General features: G+C 41.3%; 1 protein-coding gene across 17 annotated transcripts in view; it reads right to left on the bottom strand.

Annotated features, from left to right (window-relative positions):
- Positions 1–487: 487 nt before the first annotated feature.
- The window catches only part of unm_hu7910 (un-named hu7910), a 44,176-nt gene continuing 27,442 nt past the window's right edge, over positions 488–17,221 (bottom strand). For 6 of the 17 annotated variants that reach the window (XM_074622299.1, XM_074622291.1, XM_074622285.1 and 3 more), the window contains 21 exons: positions 16,809–16,916; positions 15,651–15,695; positions 13,882–13,917; positions 13,667–13,711; positions 13,557–13,586; positions 12,591–12,623; positions 12,411–12,446; positions 12,000–12,047; positions 11,082–11,168; positions 10,153–10,194; positions 9,976–10,061; positions 9,742–9,828; positions 8,776–8,926; positions 7,838–7,974; positions 7,626–7,724; positions 7,235–7,324; positions 5,920–6,057; positions 5,604–5,739; positions 5,286–5,377; positions 3,302–3,435; positions 488–2,104 (listed from right to left, as the gene is read on the bottom strand). In XM_074622299.1, coding sequence (XP_074478400.1) covers positions 1,954–2,104; positions 3,302–3,435; positions 5,286–5,377; positions 5,604–5,739; positions 5,920–6,057; positions 7,235–7,324; positions 7,626–7,724; positions 7,838–7,974; positions 8,776–8,926; positions 9,742–9,828; positions 9,976–10,061; positions 10,153–10,194; positions 11,082–11,168; positions 12,000–12,047; positions 12,411–12,446; positions 12,591–12,623; positions 13,557–13,586; positions 13,667–13,711; positions 13,882–13,917; positions 15,651–15,695; positions 16,809–16,916 — 1,811 coding nt within the window. In that variant the 3' untranslated portion in view covers positions 488–1,953. The remainder of the gene's footprint in view (positions 2,105–3,301; positions 3,436–5,285; positions 5,378–5,603; positions 5,740–5,919; positions 6,058–7,234; positions 7,325–7,625; positions 7,725–7,837; positions 7,975–8,775; positions 8,927–9,741; positions 9,829–9,975; positions 10,062–10,152; positions 10,195–11,081; positions 11,169–11,999; positions 12,048–12,410; positions 12,447–12,590; positions 12,624–13,556; positions 13,587–13,666; positions 13,712–13,881; positions 13,918–15,650; positions 15,696–16,808; positions 16,917–17,221) is intronic. The other 11 variants (XM_074622286.1, XM_074622301.1, XM_074622300.1 and 8 more) reach the window with 9 other exon arrangements.

Here is a 17,221-nt window from a genome sequence, read left to right on the forward strand (position 1 = left end):
ACAGTTTGTCTCGCACCAAAAATGCCAAAGAAAATTCCTAGTGTATACCTCTTACACCTGGCAATAAACACCATTCTGATTCTGATTCTGATTCTGAAGGAGAGGACACGAGGAGAGAGTAAACATTTACACCAACCTGACTGGGTTGTGTTCCAGCGCATTTTATTTTGAAAGTCTACAGGTTTTTCTAAATACAGTGAGGCTTTTACTCACAACAGTCCTCAGACTACGGAGAGGAGACAAGGAGAGGAGAGGAAGAGAGGAAACAAGGAGGAGGGGAGGAGAGGGGACAAGGAGAGGACACGAGGAGAGAGTAAACATTTACACCAACCTGACTGGGTTGTGTTCCAGCGCATTTTATTTTGAAAGTCTTACATGTTTTTTCTGAATACAGCAAGGCTTTTACTCACAACAGTCCTCAGACTACGGAGAGGAGACAAGGAAAGGAGACGAGGAGAGGACACAAGGAAAGGAGACAAGGAGAAAGTAAACATTTACACCAACCTGATTGGGTTGTCTTCCAGCGCATTTTATTTTGAAAATCTTAAGTTTTTTCTGAATACAGCGAGGCTTTTACTCACAACAGTCCTCAGACTACGGAGAGGAAACAGCGAGAGAAGACGAGGAGAGGAAACAAAGAGAGGAGACAAGGAGAGGACACGAGGAGAAAGTGAACATTTACACCAACCTGACTGGGTTGTGTTCCAGCGCATTTTATTTTGAAAGTCAACATGTTTTTCTAAATAAAGCAAGACTTTTACTCACAACAGTCATCAGACTATGGAGAGGAAACGAGGAGGGGACACAAGGAAAGGAGACAAGGAGAATGTAAACATTTACAACAACCTGACTGGGTTGTGTTACAGCGCATTTTATTTTGAAAGTCAACATGTTTTTCTAACTAAAGCGAGGCTTTTACTCACAACAGTCATCAGACTACGGAGAGGAGACAAGGAAAGGAAACGAGGAGAGGAGAGGAGGAGAGGAGAGGGGGTAAGGATAGGAGACAAGGAGAGGAGACAAAGAGAGGAAACAAGGAGAAGAGACGAGGAGAGGAGAGGAGACGAGGAGAGGAAGAGACGAGACAAAGAGAGGAAAGGGGCTAAGGAGAGGAGACAAGAGGAAACGAGAGGAGAAAAGGAGGAAATGAGGAGAGGATTAGAAACAAGGAGAGGAGAGGAGGAGAGGAGACGAGGAGAGGAGAGGGGCTAAGGAGAGGAGACGAGGACAGGAGAGGAAACAAGGAGAGGAGACGAGGAGTCGAAACAAGGAGAGGAAACAAGGAGAGGAAACAAAGAATCCACAGAAAACAAAAACACACTTTTGTTTTGCGGTTGTCATTTTTTTCTGTATATTTTTATTTATTTTTAATATAAATATAAATCATCTTTTATAACATCTTGTGTTTCCTTGGTTACTGTGCAAAAGTGAAACATGATAAACTGAAAGAAATGCGTTAGTGGTCAAATTAAGGCTTCTTGTCTTCTTGTCCTCAGACCTGTGAGACGTGTCCTTCAACACTCTGTCCACAACCTCAAAGATGGATTTTATGATTTCTCTACATTTTAAAAAAAGAAATAAGTCGACTCTGCAGACGACCTCCGATTATCCAGATCACATGACCGTGTGAACCCTGATCCGGTCCGAACAGGGTCAACCGGGTTAATCGGGGCTAAAACAAGTACCGTATGTTTGTGTGTCGGTGACGGGTCGTGAAGTCAGTAGTAACTTTAGATTTCCATCCTTCAGTCTGATGGTTCCATCCTGGAGCGGTTGATCCACAAACAGAGGAGAAGAAAGCGTCACCAGTCCGTCGGTCAGATTCTTCTCAGTGTTTTTATCTGTTTGTCCACAGAAGAGGAAGAAGAAGAAGAATCAGCTGGTCCGATAAGTCTGTCAAACTCTTACCGGCTCTTTGGCGGCTCCTGGTCCTCGCTGTGGTGCCGGTTCCGTCTAAATGGGGCTCAGAGTCTGGCGCTGGTACGCCGTCAACTCCGGATGCCACACGTCCACGATGAAGATGAGGCGGTAACTGTCGGCGTCCTGCCAGACCTCGTGCTCGAAGGAGTCGTCGAAGATGAGGACTTTACCCTCCTCCCACTCCCTGCAACAGCACACGAAGAAGAACGAGAGGTTAGCGGCGTTCACGCTCGCCACCGGAGCGCCTTATTCACGGCAGACAATTTGGAAAAAACACAGGTGAGACAGGAAATGAGGAGAGGAGACGAGGAGAGGAAATGAGGAAGTTCAAGGAGAAGAGAAAAGGAAACGAGGATAGGTGACAAAGAGGGGAGAAGAAATGAGGAGAGGAAATGAGGAAAACGTTCAAGGAGAGGAGAGGAAACAAGCAGAGGAGGAAACGAGGACAGGTGACAAAGAGAGGAGAGGAGACAAGGTGAGGAGAAGAAACGAGGAGAAGAAACGAGGAGGGGAAACGGAGAGGAGAGTTCAAGGATAGAAGAGAAGGAAACGAAAAAAGGTGACAAGGAGAAGAGAGGAAACGAGTAAAGGAAATAATGAGAGGAGATGAAATGAGACAAGGAAAGGAAACGAGGAGATGAGATGAAATGAGGAGAAGAAATGAGGAGAGGAGACAAGGAGAGGAGATGAAACGAGGAGAGGAAATGAGGAGAAGAAACGAGGGGAGGAAACTTGGAGAGGGTTCAAAGAGAAGAGAAGAGGAAACAAGGATAGTTGACAAGGAGAGGGGAAGAGACAAGGAAAGGAAACGTGGAAAGGGTTCAAGGAAAGGAGAGGAGGAAACAAAGACAGGTGACAAGGAGAGGAGAGGAAAGGAAACAAGGAGAGGAGATGAAACAAGGAGAGGAGAGTAGAAGAGACGAGGAGAGGAAACAAAGAGAGAAGAGGGGAGGAAATGAGACAAGGAGAGGACATGATATAAGGAGGAGAGGACACAAGACAAGGAAAGGAAACGATGACGGGAGATGAAACAAGGAGAGGAGGAGAGGAAGAGGGGAAACAGGGAGAGGAAACAAGGCAAGGAGAGGAAACAAGGAAAGGAGAGGAAACAAGGACAGGAGAGGATAGGAAACAAGGACAGGAGAGGAAACAAGGAAAGGAGAGGAAACAAGGACAGGAGAGGATAGGAAACAAGGACAGGAGAGGAAACAAGGACAGGAGAGGAAACAAGGAAAGGAGAGGAAACAAGGAGAGTTGGAGACATAAGAAAAAGAAACAGAAAAGATAAAAAAAAAAAAAAATACAAAAAAATAAGAGGAGACGAAGAGGAAGAGGAGGATGGTAGAGGATGAAGAGGAGGATGGTAGAGTAGGAAGAGGACCTGGTGTCGTCGGTGCAGCGGATCCTGCAGCCTTGTTTGGGGACGACGAGGCCGAGGTGCATCCTCAGTCTGCAGTTAGTGGGACCAGTATGAGGCCACACATGAGTCCCAGGATGCATCACAGAGAACTTGATCTACACGCACACGCAAGCACACACACACACACACACACACACACACACACACACACACACACACACACACACAATATTAATAACAGCAGATTAACAGACTCCATCAGATTAGCGATAATCTGACTAGAAATCTTCACTAAACTGACTCCATAACATCACATCACTTCACTTCACTTCACATCACATCACTTCACTTCACTTCACATCACATCACATCACTTCACATCACATCACTTCACTTCACATCACATCACTTCACTTCACTTCACATCACATCACTTCACTTCACTTCACATCACATCACTTCACATCACATCACTTCACTTCACATCACATCACATCACTTCACATCACATTACTTCACTTCACATCACATCACTTCACATCACATTACTTCACTTCACATCACATCACTTCACATCACATCACTTCACTTCACATTACTTCACTTCACATCACTTCACTTCACATCACTTCCATTCACTTCACTTCACTTCACTTCACTTCACTTCACATCACTTCCATTCACTTCACATCACATCACATCACATCACTTCACCACATCACATCACTTCACCACATCACATCACATCACTTCACCACATCACATCACTTCACCACATCACATCACTTCACATCACATTACTTCACTTCACTTCACATCACATCACATCACATTACTTCACTTCACATCACATCACTTCACATCACATCACTTCACTTCACATTACTTCACTTCACATCACTTCACTTCACATCACTTCCATTCACTTCACTTCACTTCACTTCACATCACTTCACTTCACTTCACATCACTTCACATCACATCACATTACTTCACTTCACATCACTTCACTTCACATCACTTCCATTCACATCACATCACATCACATCACATCACATCACATCACATCACATCACATCACATCACATCACATCACATCACTTCACATCACATCACTTCACCACATCACATCACATCACATCACTTCAGATCTATTTGAAGACATTTCCTCCTTCAGATTTACAGAGAGGAGACAAGGTGAGGAACAGAGGAAACAAGCAAAGGAGAGGAGACAAGGAGAGGAAGAGAGGAAACAAGGAGAGGAGAGGAAGAGAAAAAAGGGAGAGGAAACAAGGAAATGAGGAAAGGAGACAAGGAGAGGAGAGGAGACAAGGAGAGGAAGAGAGGAAACAAGGAGAAGAGAGGAAGAAGGGAGAGGAAACAAGGAGAGGAGAGGAAGATAGGAAGAAAGGAGAGGAAACCAGGAGAGAAAGAGAGGAAACAAGGAGAGGAGAGGAAGAGAAGAGGCAGGGAGAGGAAACAAGGAAAGGAGAAGAAGAAGGCAGAGGAGACAATGAGAGAAAGAGAGGAAACAAGGAGAGGAGAGTAAGAGAAAAAACAGGGAGAGGAAAAAAAGGAAATGAGGAGAGGAGAGGAGGCAAGGAGAGGAGACAAGGAGAGGAGGAGTCGTCATCCTTGAGATTAAACTTTATTCATCCTGAGGTAAACTAGCAGAAAGAGTGCAAGAGACAAGGAGGTGAAATGAGGAGAGGAGAGAAGACAAGGAGAGGAGAGGAAACAAGGAAAAGAGAGAGGAAACAGGGAGATGAAACAAGGAGAGGAAGAGAGGAAACAAGGAGAGGAAACTAACCACTAATTACAGGTACATGTTACAACATTTTAAGCTCTGTGATTGGATGTTTCTGGGTGAAAAGCACCCTGGGAGTCGTAGTTTCCTCCCCTCTCCAGAGGTTTTTATGTCCACAGTAGCCTAGCAACATTAAGGCTACAAACATCCCATAATATGTGTGTGTGTGTGTGTGTGTGCATGTGTGTGTGTGTGTACCTGTCCTCTCTTGCAGCCGGTAGCTTCAGCGTACCTCTCCAGCAGTGAGCAGGTCTTCGGGACGCCCTGACAGGCATTTCCTACTTTCTTCCCTGAAACACACAACAGACAGTCAAACCTCCATAACGCTGCAGGTAACATCTACATTTACTACTTTCTCATCATCTATTAATCTATTTTACTCAAATTACTCTTCTATAAAATATCAGAACATGGTTAAAAATCTCCCTGTATATATATATATATATATATATATATATATATATATATATACATATATATATATATATATATATATATATATGTTTGAGTGCGTACCTTGTTGCCAGATTGTGTACTGGCCCCACTCTCCTTTCTCTCTCAGGTTCTCCTCCTCAGGTATGAACGATCCGGTGCTCTGGTCCATCACAGCCAGAGCTTCCTCCCTGATCGTCTTCCAGTTCCTCTCCAGCGCCTGTCCACACACACACACACACACACACACACACACACACACACACACACACACACACACACACACACACACACACACACACACACACACACACACACACACACGACTCCATCTTTACAACCTTCCTCTGAACACAAACACCGTGTTTAACCCGTATAAGTACACAGCGGGACACCTTACCCTGACCAGGTCGGTGTATCCGGTCTCTTTGGGCGTCCACCAGGGCTGAGCCTTCAGTCCGTCCACGTTGTACAGAGACCTCTGCCACACCGAGGCAAAGTGGCCACGTTTGTGACCCAACTCATACCAGTCATAGGCCTGGAGACACGGACAGGTGGACATTCTCATCAAGAAAGCCCAGTTAAGAGTTGTTCCTTTTTTTCATGTGAACTGAATTAGTCTGAAACAAATCTATTAAATAAATGACAGAGGTACCAAATCAGGCTAACACATACGGAGGACGTAAGCTGCCAAAATAGAAAAAAATAAATAAATGACTTGATGGATAAATTAAAATGAATTCATTTATTTTCATTATTGTTAAAAGGTATTTATTTCTCACCAGAAACTACATTTTACAAGATTACATTTTGTATTTTTATGTATGCATTTATTTAATACTAAATTAAAATCAATATCAAATAAATACATAAATAAATATGCCTATGAAATAAATAAATATTGCTATTAAATAAATCATTTTTTAAATAAAATACTATTTATTGACCTATATTGGCTCATTAATATATTTATTTAAACATTTGTATATTTATTGCCTTATTTATTTATTTCATAGGCATATGTTTTATTTATGTATGCATTTATTTAATTAATGCTAAATTAAATTAAATATCAAATAAAAAAATAAATACATAAATAAATATGCCTATGAAATAAACAAATATTGCTATTAAATATATATATATTTTTAAATAAAATCCTATTTAATTAACTTTATTGACTCATTTATATATTTATTTAAACATTTATAAATTTATTACATCATTTATGTATTTCAGGTTTTATTTCATAGGCAATTTTTTTTTTATGTATGCATTTATTAAAATAATTGTAATGAAATAAATAAATTAATAAATAAATCTGGCTATGAAATACATAAATATAGCTATTAAATAAATCCTTTTTAAAATAATAAAAATATTTATTAAACTATATTGATTCAATTATATATTTATATTTATTGAAACATTTATATATTTACTGCCTCATTTATTAATTTCAGGATTTATTTCATAGGCATATTTTTAATTTATGTATGCTTTTATTTAATACTACATTTAATATCAAATAAATAAATAAATATGCCTATGAAATAAATAAATATGGCTCTTAACAGTTCTCAACACTGAGTACTGTAAAACATTTATTAAAATGTCTTCAATATAACTTGAGTTAAGAATTAACTTCTTTGTAAGCAGCAACATTTTGATCGGTAACTGCATGTAAGTAACTGTGACTCATGTATGGTACTCACACTGTTGTCTCCGACCCTCTGCAGAGCGTCACCCAGGTGGAAATAAAAACGCCCGTCGTCTGTTCCTGGTTCCCCCGACTCCAAACCCTCCTGGAGAGACAGAGAATGGCAGCGTTGTTGAGTGGGAAGTGATTAAAACATTTACTGTTAGGTGGTAGGTTACAGGCTAGAGGATGTGTGATTTCAAGTGTTTATTTGACATTATGCACAACAGTTACAGAGGAGCAGTCGTTGGCGATGAAGTTCTTGTTGTCAGGCTTCCTCCAAAATGAGGATCCAAAACATAATATATAAAACAGTGCAGAAGTTAAACCGCCAACTTCTAATCCCCTGTTTTCTACAGTGCAGGTAAACGTGCTGACTGACGGTCCTCACAGGTACACATACAAACCTTCAGGTACGGTATACTCTCTACTATCTTGTTCTCTGACTTCAGGATGAAGCCGTAGTGAACTTTAGCAAAGCCGTTGCCGGGGGCAACCACCAGAACCTGTGGGTCAGACAACCAATCAGAGATGGAGATAAAGACACCACTTCAACTCCTACGAACTCCTAAACCATGAACACACACACACGCACACGCACACGCACACGCACACACACCTCCTCGAAGACCTTCCTGGCGCCCTTGTTGTCTCCTAGCAACAGGTGGGCGACGCCCAGTTCGTTCTTCAGGCCGATGTCTTCTGGAAAGATCTGAACCATCTTCTCCAGAGTCGCCAGAGACCCTCGCATCCGACCTGAGAGACCCAGAGAGAAATAATGAACAACTACAGTCTTCATCATCAGATTATATATTATATTATATTATATTATATTATGTTATATTATATTATAATATATTATGTTATATTATATTATAATATTTTATATTATGTTGTATATTATAATATATTATGTTATATTATATTATGTTATATTATATGATGTTATATTATATTATGTTATATTATATTATACTATATTATGTTATATTATATTATAATATTTTATATGATGTTATATTATATTATGTTATATTATATTATACTATATTATGTTATATTATATGATATTATATTACATTATGTTATATTATATTATATTATGTTATGTTATGTTATATTATAATATATTATATTATATTATGTTATATTATAATATATATTATATTATATTATATTATATTATGTTATATTATATTATAATATATTATATTATTTTATATTATATTATATTATATTATGTTATATTGTATTATATTATATTATGATTAGGAGTGTGCTGCCCTGGTGCATGATGGGAAGTCCTGCTACCTAGAGGAGAGGAGAGGAAACGATGGGAGGAAGAGAGGAAACAAGGAGAGGAAAAGAGGAAACGAGGGGAGGAAGAGAGGAAACAAGGAGAGGAGAGAAAACAAGAAGAGGGAACAAGGAGAGGAAAAGAGGAAACGAGGGGAGGAAGAGATGAGGAACAAGGAGAAGAAAAAAGGAAATGAGGGGAGGAAGAGAGGAAACGAGGAGAAGAGACAGTAGTAGTAGTAGTCGTAGTATTTGTGTTACCCAGGAACTGCTGCCTCTCAGCTCGTCTCTTCAGCGAGGCTCTCAGGAGGTCAGAGGTCACATCGGGGAGCTCAGCAGCCTCTCTGTAGCTGTTGACGGCTTTATGCAGCATGTCGTTACTACGCAGCTTCTCAGCCAGGTCGTCCTCCGTCTGTCAACACAGTACACGGACCAAGTATCAGGCAGTAGTACTCGGCAGTATGAGGAGAGGAGAGGAGAGGAGAGGAGAGGAGAGGAGAGGAGAGGAGAGGAGAGGAGAGGAGAGGAGAGGAGAGGAGAGAGAAGACATGAGGAGTGGAAACGAGGAGAGAAAAGGAGGAGGAGATGAAAGGAGAGGAGAGAAAGGAGGAGAGGAAAGGAGGACGAGAGGAGAGGAAGAGAGGAGAGGAGAGAAAAGGAAGAGAGGAGAGGACGAGGCGTGGAAACGAGGAGAGAAGAGGAGGAGGAGAGGAGATAGGGAGAGGAAACAAGGAGAGGAGAGGAGGAGAGGAGATGACGTGTGGAGAGGAAATGAAGAAAGAAGAGGAAACGAGAAGATGAAATGAGGAGGAAACGAAGGGAGGAAACAAGGAGAGAAGATGACATGAGGAGAGGAAACTAAGAGAGGAAACAAGGAGAGGAAACGGGATGAGGGGTGGAGATGGGGAGAGGAAATGAGTAGAGGAGACGAAACATTGAGAGGAGAGGAGATGAGGAGAGGAAACGAGGAGAGGAGAGGAGAGGAGATGAGGTGAAGAGAGGAAACGAGGAGAGGAGAGGAGATGAGGAGAGAAAAGGAGGAGGAGAGGAGATGAGAAGAGAAAACGAGGAGAGGAAACGGGATGAGGGGTGAAGATGGGGAGAGGAAACAAAGAGAGGAGAGGAGGAGAGGAGAGGAGAGGAGGAGAGGAGATGAGATGAGGAGAGGAGAGGAGAGGAGAGGAGAGGAGATGAGAAGAGGAGACGAGGAAAGGAGAGGAGCAGTACCTGGGCTTTCCCGTAGCGAGCGCGGGGGCTCTGTGGATGTTGCTGCACCAACGTCTCAAACGCTCTCAACGCCTCCTCCAGCTTCCCCTGACGGAGAGGAGACGGGTGGTAATAACGTAATTAGTATAATAATATAATAATATATTTAATATAATATATATAAATATATAAATACATAATTATAGACGTCAACATCAGGAGGACAGAACAGACCGATGGGTTCGGGTTCTCTACCTTCTTACGGAGCTTCTCTGCAGCGTCGATTTCTGCTTTAATGGTTTTATCGAGCTTATTCAACAGTTTAGGTTTCTTCTTCTTTGCTGGAGGACAAAGTGAGACAACGTCAGAGAAACAAGACGCCAGAAGAGCAGCTAAACATCCTTCATGTGTCCGTCTAAAATCACGTTTTACCTTTTTCTCTGAGCTTCTCCTCAGCCTGTTTCTCTGCTGTTCCTACAGAGGAGACAAACGTTTTATATCCACCTTTAATCACGTTTTAAATCTATTTATTATTACACATTTACAGTAGGGCTGTCTGTCCATATCTAATCACCATTAATCACATGATTTAATAAACCATCCGGCTAACCTCCAACCTAGGAGAGGAGAGGAAACAAGGAGAGGAGAGGAGATGACATGAGGAGAGGAAACAAGCAAACGAGAGAAGAGGACATGGGGAGAGGAAACGAGGAGAGGAGAGGAAACAAGGAGAGAAGAGGAGATGACATGAGGAGAGGAAACGAGGAGAGAAGAGGAGATGACATGAGGAGAGGAAACAAGGAGAGGAGAGGAGATGACATGGGGAGAGGAAACGAGGAGGAGAGGAAACATAGAGAGGAGAGGAAACGAGGAGAGAAGAGGAGATGACATGAGGAGAGGGAACAAGGAGAGGACAGGAGGAGAGGAGATGAGGAGAGGAGAGTAGATGGGGAGAAGAAACGAGGAGATGAGGAGATGACATGGGGAGAGGAAAGGAAGAGAAGGAGAGGAAACAAGGAGAGAAGAGAAGATGACATGAGGAGAGGAGATGGAGAGAGGAAACGAGGAGAACATACATATAGGATCCAGGATCCATATCTAATCGGCCTCCAGGTGCCGTGATAGTAATGAATCAGGAGAATCTGCAGTAGATGTTGGTGAAGCTGTCATCTCTCTACCGGCCACCAGATGGTGACGTTTGTTCTCTTTCAGCATTTAGACAAATGTTTCATGAACATTAAATACCCAGGCCAGTGTGTGTGTGAGTGAGTGTGTGTGTGTGTGTGTGTGTGTGTGTGTGAGAGAGTGTGAGTGTGTGTGTGCGTGTGTGTGTGTGTGTGTGTGTGTGTGTGTGTGCTCACCCTCAGCCTCCGTCTCTTTTGGTGTTTCACTCTGTGGTTCTGGTTCTACTGGTGGTCCAGACTGGTTCTCTGCTTCCACAACTGGCTCTGACAGGAGATAAACAGAAACTCAGTGTTTATACATTCAGACCAGCTCCAGGACAGAAAGCCTTCTGTCTCCTGATGTGAGCTGCTGCTGCTGCTGTTTCCAGAAAATAAAGAAAATTCCTCTAAAATGACTCATTAACATTTGCTGAATACGCTCCTCAATATGGAGGACCTGCCAAAATAAAATAAATAAATCACTGGATAAATAAAATATGCCATTAAATGTACCAAAAATAATATTTAAAATAAATGTAGGCATTAATAAATTGAAAAAAAAAACTGGAATAAATTGATATTTGTTTTAATTTGCTTCTTTATTTATTTACCTTTGTATTAAAGAGGACCTTTGTGTTTTTCCCCCTTTCCTTTAATGTGTTATATTGTTATTTTGGAAAAGTTACAAAGTCCAAAGAGAGTTACTCTCCCCGACAGAAACTCCTGAACTGCCTGAAAGGCCTCACTTAAAGTCCCGCCTTTTCTTCTGTAACGTAGTGATGTCACCAAGTAACACATAAGGGATAACGTACAGCAGGCCGGTCATTGTTGTGAAATAAACGCAGAAATAAACCCACAAACCAACCAAGATGGAAACCAAGATGGCGACGGCCAAAAACCAAGATGGAAACCAAGATGGCGACGGCCAAAAACCAAGATGGAAACCAAGATGGCGACGGCCAAAAACCACGATGGCAACGGCCAAAAAACCAAGATGGAAACCAAGATGGTGACGGCCAAAAAGCAAGAAGGCGTCAACCAAAAATCAAGAATCGAGTATTCAACAAAGCCGTGTAATAAATTTGCATAATACCTAAGACTCTAAAGACAATGTACCTGCTTCCTGTGTGAATTTGGAGCTTGTCAAGTATTGTCCCGACTCTGCTGCAGAACAAATAGAAAAACAATGTCAAGGCTGATGATTCAGATTATCATATCATCAGAGCAGATAAAGATAACACATATTGATATCAGGGATAACTAAAGACTGTATATAAAGACGGACGACATGACAGCTCCCCAAAAAGTGAAGACAAAACATCTGGATCGCCCCCTGGTGGCTGGCTGCAGTATAACGTCAAATACATTTTTCCCCAAAGACTCTAAGCAAGAAAGCACACGAGCGTATTTCACAAATGTCAAACTATTCATTTAACAAAATAAAAACAAAAAAATGAACTTCACTAAGCTAAACAAAACTCCATCAAACTTTATTAGTTTTATATCATGACAGTGTGTCTGACTGACCTACACTCTCGTGTGGCGGCGGCTCCTCCACCAGAGCTGCAACAGGAAACACAGAAACATCATCAACACCTACATGCTGGAGAACTCTTATTAAAGGAAGAATACTACTACGACAGCCTCTACTACTACTGATGATGATTCTGCTGCTAATAAATCACATCCTACATTTAAATGCCTCACCTCCAGTTGTGTCTATGGTTTCGACTTGATCCTCTGAAATAAGCAGATAAAAAACAACCAGGAGGGCGTTATTATGAAAAATACAAACTTTTATTAAAAGCCAAAAACCAAGATGGCCACGGCCATGAAGCATGATGGCGAAGGCCAAAAATCTAAATGGAACCCAAGATGGCGACGACCAAAAGCCAAGATGGAAACCAAGATAGCGACGACCAAAAGCCAAGATGGTGACGGCCAAAAACCAAGATGGTGACGGCCGAAAACCAAGATGGAAACCAAGATGGAAACCAAGATGGTGACGGCCAAAAACCAAGATGTTGACGGCCAAAAACCAAGATGGAAACCAAGATGGCGACGACCAAAAACCAAGATGGTGACGGCCGAAAACCAAGATGGTGACGGCCGAAAACCAAGATGGAAACCAAGATGGAAACCAAGATGGTGACGGCCAAAAACCAAGATGGAACCAAGATGGAAACCAAGATGGAAACCAAGACAGCGACGACCAAAAACCAAGATGGAAACCAAGATAGCGACGACCAAAAGCCAAGATGGTGGCAGCCGAAAACCAAGATGGTGACGGCCAAAAACCAAGACGGCGACGACCAAAAAACCAAGATGGTGACGGCCAAAAACCAAGATGGTGACGGCTGAAAACCAAGATGGTGACGGCCGAAAACCAAGATGGAAACCAAGATGGAAACCAAGATGGTGACGGCCAAAAACCAAGATGGAACCAAGATGGAAACCAAGATGGAAACCAAGATGGTGACGGCCAAAAACCAAGATGGAACCAAGATGGAAACCAAGATGGAAACCAAGATGGCGACGACCAAAAATCAAGATGGAAACCAAGATGGCGACGACCAAAAACCAAGATGGCGACGACCAAAAACCAAGATGGCGACGACCAAAAACCAAACTTTTATTAAAAGCAGAGGACAGGGAAGAAGAGATTTGACTCACCGTAAGGATGTCCGCTACCTCGAGGATCATCTGTAACAGACACAGACATGATGTATAAGTAATGGTTTATTACACTCTCATAATACACAGTTTAAGAATGTTTAACTGACCTGGCACAAAGTCGTCTTCTACCAGTGGAGGGAGAGGGACAGCAGCTGGACGAAACACACACAGTGATGCAATTAGTAATAATACTTAGTCCTGCAGCAGACAAACAGGAAGTGTGTGAGCAGACGTTTGAGACTCCAGGAAACAAACAGAGACTGAAATGTACATTTAACATGCAGACAGCTACAACAGCCACTAAACTAACAGCTGGACCAACCTTGGATTTCAGACTCCACATCATGAGATCTAGAGACTGGATCAGACACAGACAGGTAATGTTACCTTTGTGATGTCATCATGTCAGCTGATCACACAGGTTGATCACAGTGAGGGCAGGCAGCAGGTAACATGTGCATTCAGACATCACAGGCAAAGATTTCTTTAAAGACTGATGCTGTACATAAAAGTTTCTGCTATATACACACACACACAATATGACCATACGTATGTGGACACCTGAACACTGTTCATGTTCATTAACGTGCTGCTCTAACAGCCTCCACTCTTCTTCTGGTGGCAACCTCCAGGGCCTTAAACCTGCATTCTCTCTAACAGCCAGCAGGGGGGAGACTCCTCTGGTTGGTTTTTGGTCGCCTAAAAATGTCTTGAAATGTCTAAAACCACGATGGCGACGGCAAAAAAACAAGATGGCGATGGCAGAAAACCGCGATGGCGACGGCCAAAAACCAAGATGGAAACCAAGATGCCGACGACCAAAAACCAAGATGGCGTCGGCAGAAAACCACGATGGCGACGGCCAAAAACCAAGATGGCAACGGCCAAAAACCAAGATGGCGTCGGCAGAAAACCACGATGGCGACGGCCAAAAACCAAGATGGCAACGGCCAAAAACCAAGATGCCGACGACCAAAAACCAAGATGGTGTCGGCAGAAAACCACGATGGCAACGGCCAAAAACCAAGATGGAAACCAAGATGCCGACGACCAAAAACCACGATGGCGACGGCCAAAAACCAAGATGGAAACGACCAAAAACCACAATGGCGACGACCAAAAACCAAGATGGAAACGACCAAAAACCAAGATGGCGACGGCCAAAAACCAAGATGGTGTCGGCAGAAAACCACGATGGCAACGGCCAAAAACCAAGATGGAAACCAAGATGGAAACCAAGATGGAAACCAAGATGCCGACGACCAAAAACCACGATGGCGACGGCCAAAAACCAAGATGGAAACGACCAAAAACCAAGATGGCGACAGCCAAAAACCAAGATGGCAACGGCCAAAAACCACGATGGCGACGGCCAAAAACCAAGATGGAAACGACCAAAAACCAAGATGGAGACGGCCAAAAACCAAGATGGCAACGGCCAAAAACCACGATGGCGACGGCCAAAAACCAAGATGGAAACGACCAAAAACCACAATGGCGACGGCCAAAAACCAAGATGGAAACGACCAAAAACCAAGATGGCGACGGCCAAAAACCAAGATGGCGACGGCCAAAAACCAAGATGGCGACGGCCAAAAACCACAATGGCGACGGCCAAAAAACAAGATGGAAACCACGATGGCGACGGCCAAAAACCAAGATGGCGATGGCAGAAAACCACGATGGCAACGACCAAAAAGCAAGATGGCGTCAGCTAAAACCACGATGGCGACGGCCAAATACCAAGATGGTAATGACATTTTTTTTTTAAAATACTGCAATTCTAGAATCTTAAATATGAATTAGTAATTTACAATAAAAATCAGAAGAACTATGGGACCAGGACCGAACCAGGAGAACGGACTCAAACCAAAAGCAGACTAAAGTATTTGGACAGGCGGTGTCCACACACTTTGGGCCATATCGTGCACCTGATAAAACAGAACAAGCTGAAGCACAAGGAGGAAAGAAGAAGCATCACAGCAGCTCAAACAGCATCTAAATATAAACACACGTTAGCTGCTGCTCTTCTGCTTCACCAGTTAGTCAGAAACATTCCTTCATCTAGCTGTCACGTTACAGACTACACACCTTCATCCTCATCGTCCTGGACAGGGGTCGGACCGCTCTCTGAAACTGACAAACAACACGGACGGTTTGAATTCAAGCAGTAGATGTACACACTGACTAATACTCTGATTAAAATATAGCATATTAAAAGCTAAAAGAGATTATGATTTAATTAGAATATATTTTATTTGATTTACATAATTAATTATATACAGAAACCGATAGAGGTAAAAAACTAAAAATTTAAGTTTGTTCACGTGTAGAAAGGACTACACTTCCCATAATGCTTTGCACTTAGTATTTTTATTTTATTTTCAAATATTTGTATGGATATTTTTTCCACTTTTATGCAAACATTCATACACAGAACGCACTACATGGGGAGATATATAAAAAATATTAATATTAATAAAGAGGTAAATATAAACTATAATAAAAAATATATATATATACAATAAAATAAAAAAAATAAAAACAATAATAATATATATATATATATATATACAATAAAATAAAAATCGAATAACAAAATAAATAAATACATATATTTTAAAAGAAATAAATAAACAAATAAAGATAAATAAATAATAATAATTTTCTTTTGAAGCAAAATATAACAGACGTGCATGCTGCAAGTCTCCATGTAATGTGACCATTATCTTTCAGTAAAAGAATCCTTGTTATATAATTCAGTTGTTCATAATTCGTTAATTTGTGAATAATACACTCCTGGACGGTAATGAGGAATATTCATTTATAGAATATTTTATCAGCATTAATTGACTTTTATTAGGGCTGAACTTATTCTGACTGATATTGCAACTGCGATTTGATTTGTGATATTAGAGGGAATGATAATTTCTACATCCTTATTCTCATTTTCATAGAAAAACATATTAAAATGATTATGGTGTGATTTTTTAAGGGATCTGTACCAAACAAAGATGTTTTCTTTAGTCTGTAGAATATGATGTGTAGGTTTCATTCATCTCTGCAGCTCCACAGTATTTAATAAAAATGGTATTTTGACACAAATTAGTATTTAAATTAAAGGTATTTAAAATCCTGTGATTGGATAAAAAGTGGATTAATTGTGCAGCCCTTACTTTATAACTTCATTTACAGAAAGTAAAAAGATAAAGTATATATATTAAAATATATACATCACCACACACACACCTGTCTCCTGGGTTGGCGTTTCGGATGACGTGGCGTCTCTTGGCTCCGCCCCCTGTGGCTCTGCAGCTTGCTGATTGGTCGTTTCAGCCAGACGCTCGCTGGTTTCTTCTACAGACAAGATAAAAGTAGGATACGTAGTTAATTGTAAACATTTCAACTTAAATTTTGCATTGTTTATAACTTGTAATTCCAGCAGCATTCAGTGTCCTCCAGATGTAATAAGCAGGCTTGTGACCTACGACTACACTTATTGATTATTGCAGTTATAGCAATTGATCTCGCAATTGTTTTTGTATGAATTGATTAACATTGTTTCCCAGTTAATTTCCTGAAATTGGTGAATGTGAATCTTTATAAATTATCTGAGTGATTAATTTGTGGGCACAAATGGGTTATTCTTTAATAGCAGTGAC

The sequence above is a fragment of the Sebastes fasciatus genome, chromosome 21 (assembly GCF_043250625.1).
Source record: "Sebastes fasciatus isolate fSebFas1 chromosome 21, fSebFas1.pri, whole genome shotgun sequence".
In the NCBI taxonomy this organism is placed as follows: domain Eukaryota; kingdom Metazoa; phylum Chordata; class Actinopteri; order Perciformes; family Sebastidae; genus Sebastes; species Sebastes fasciatus.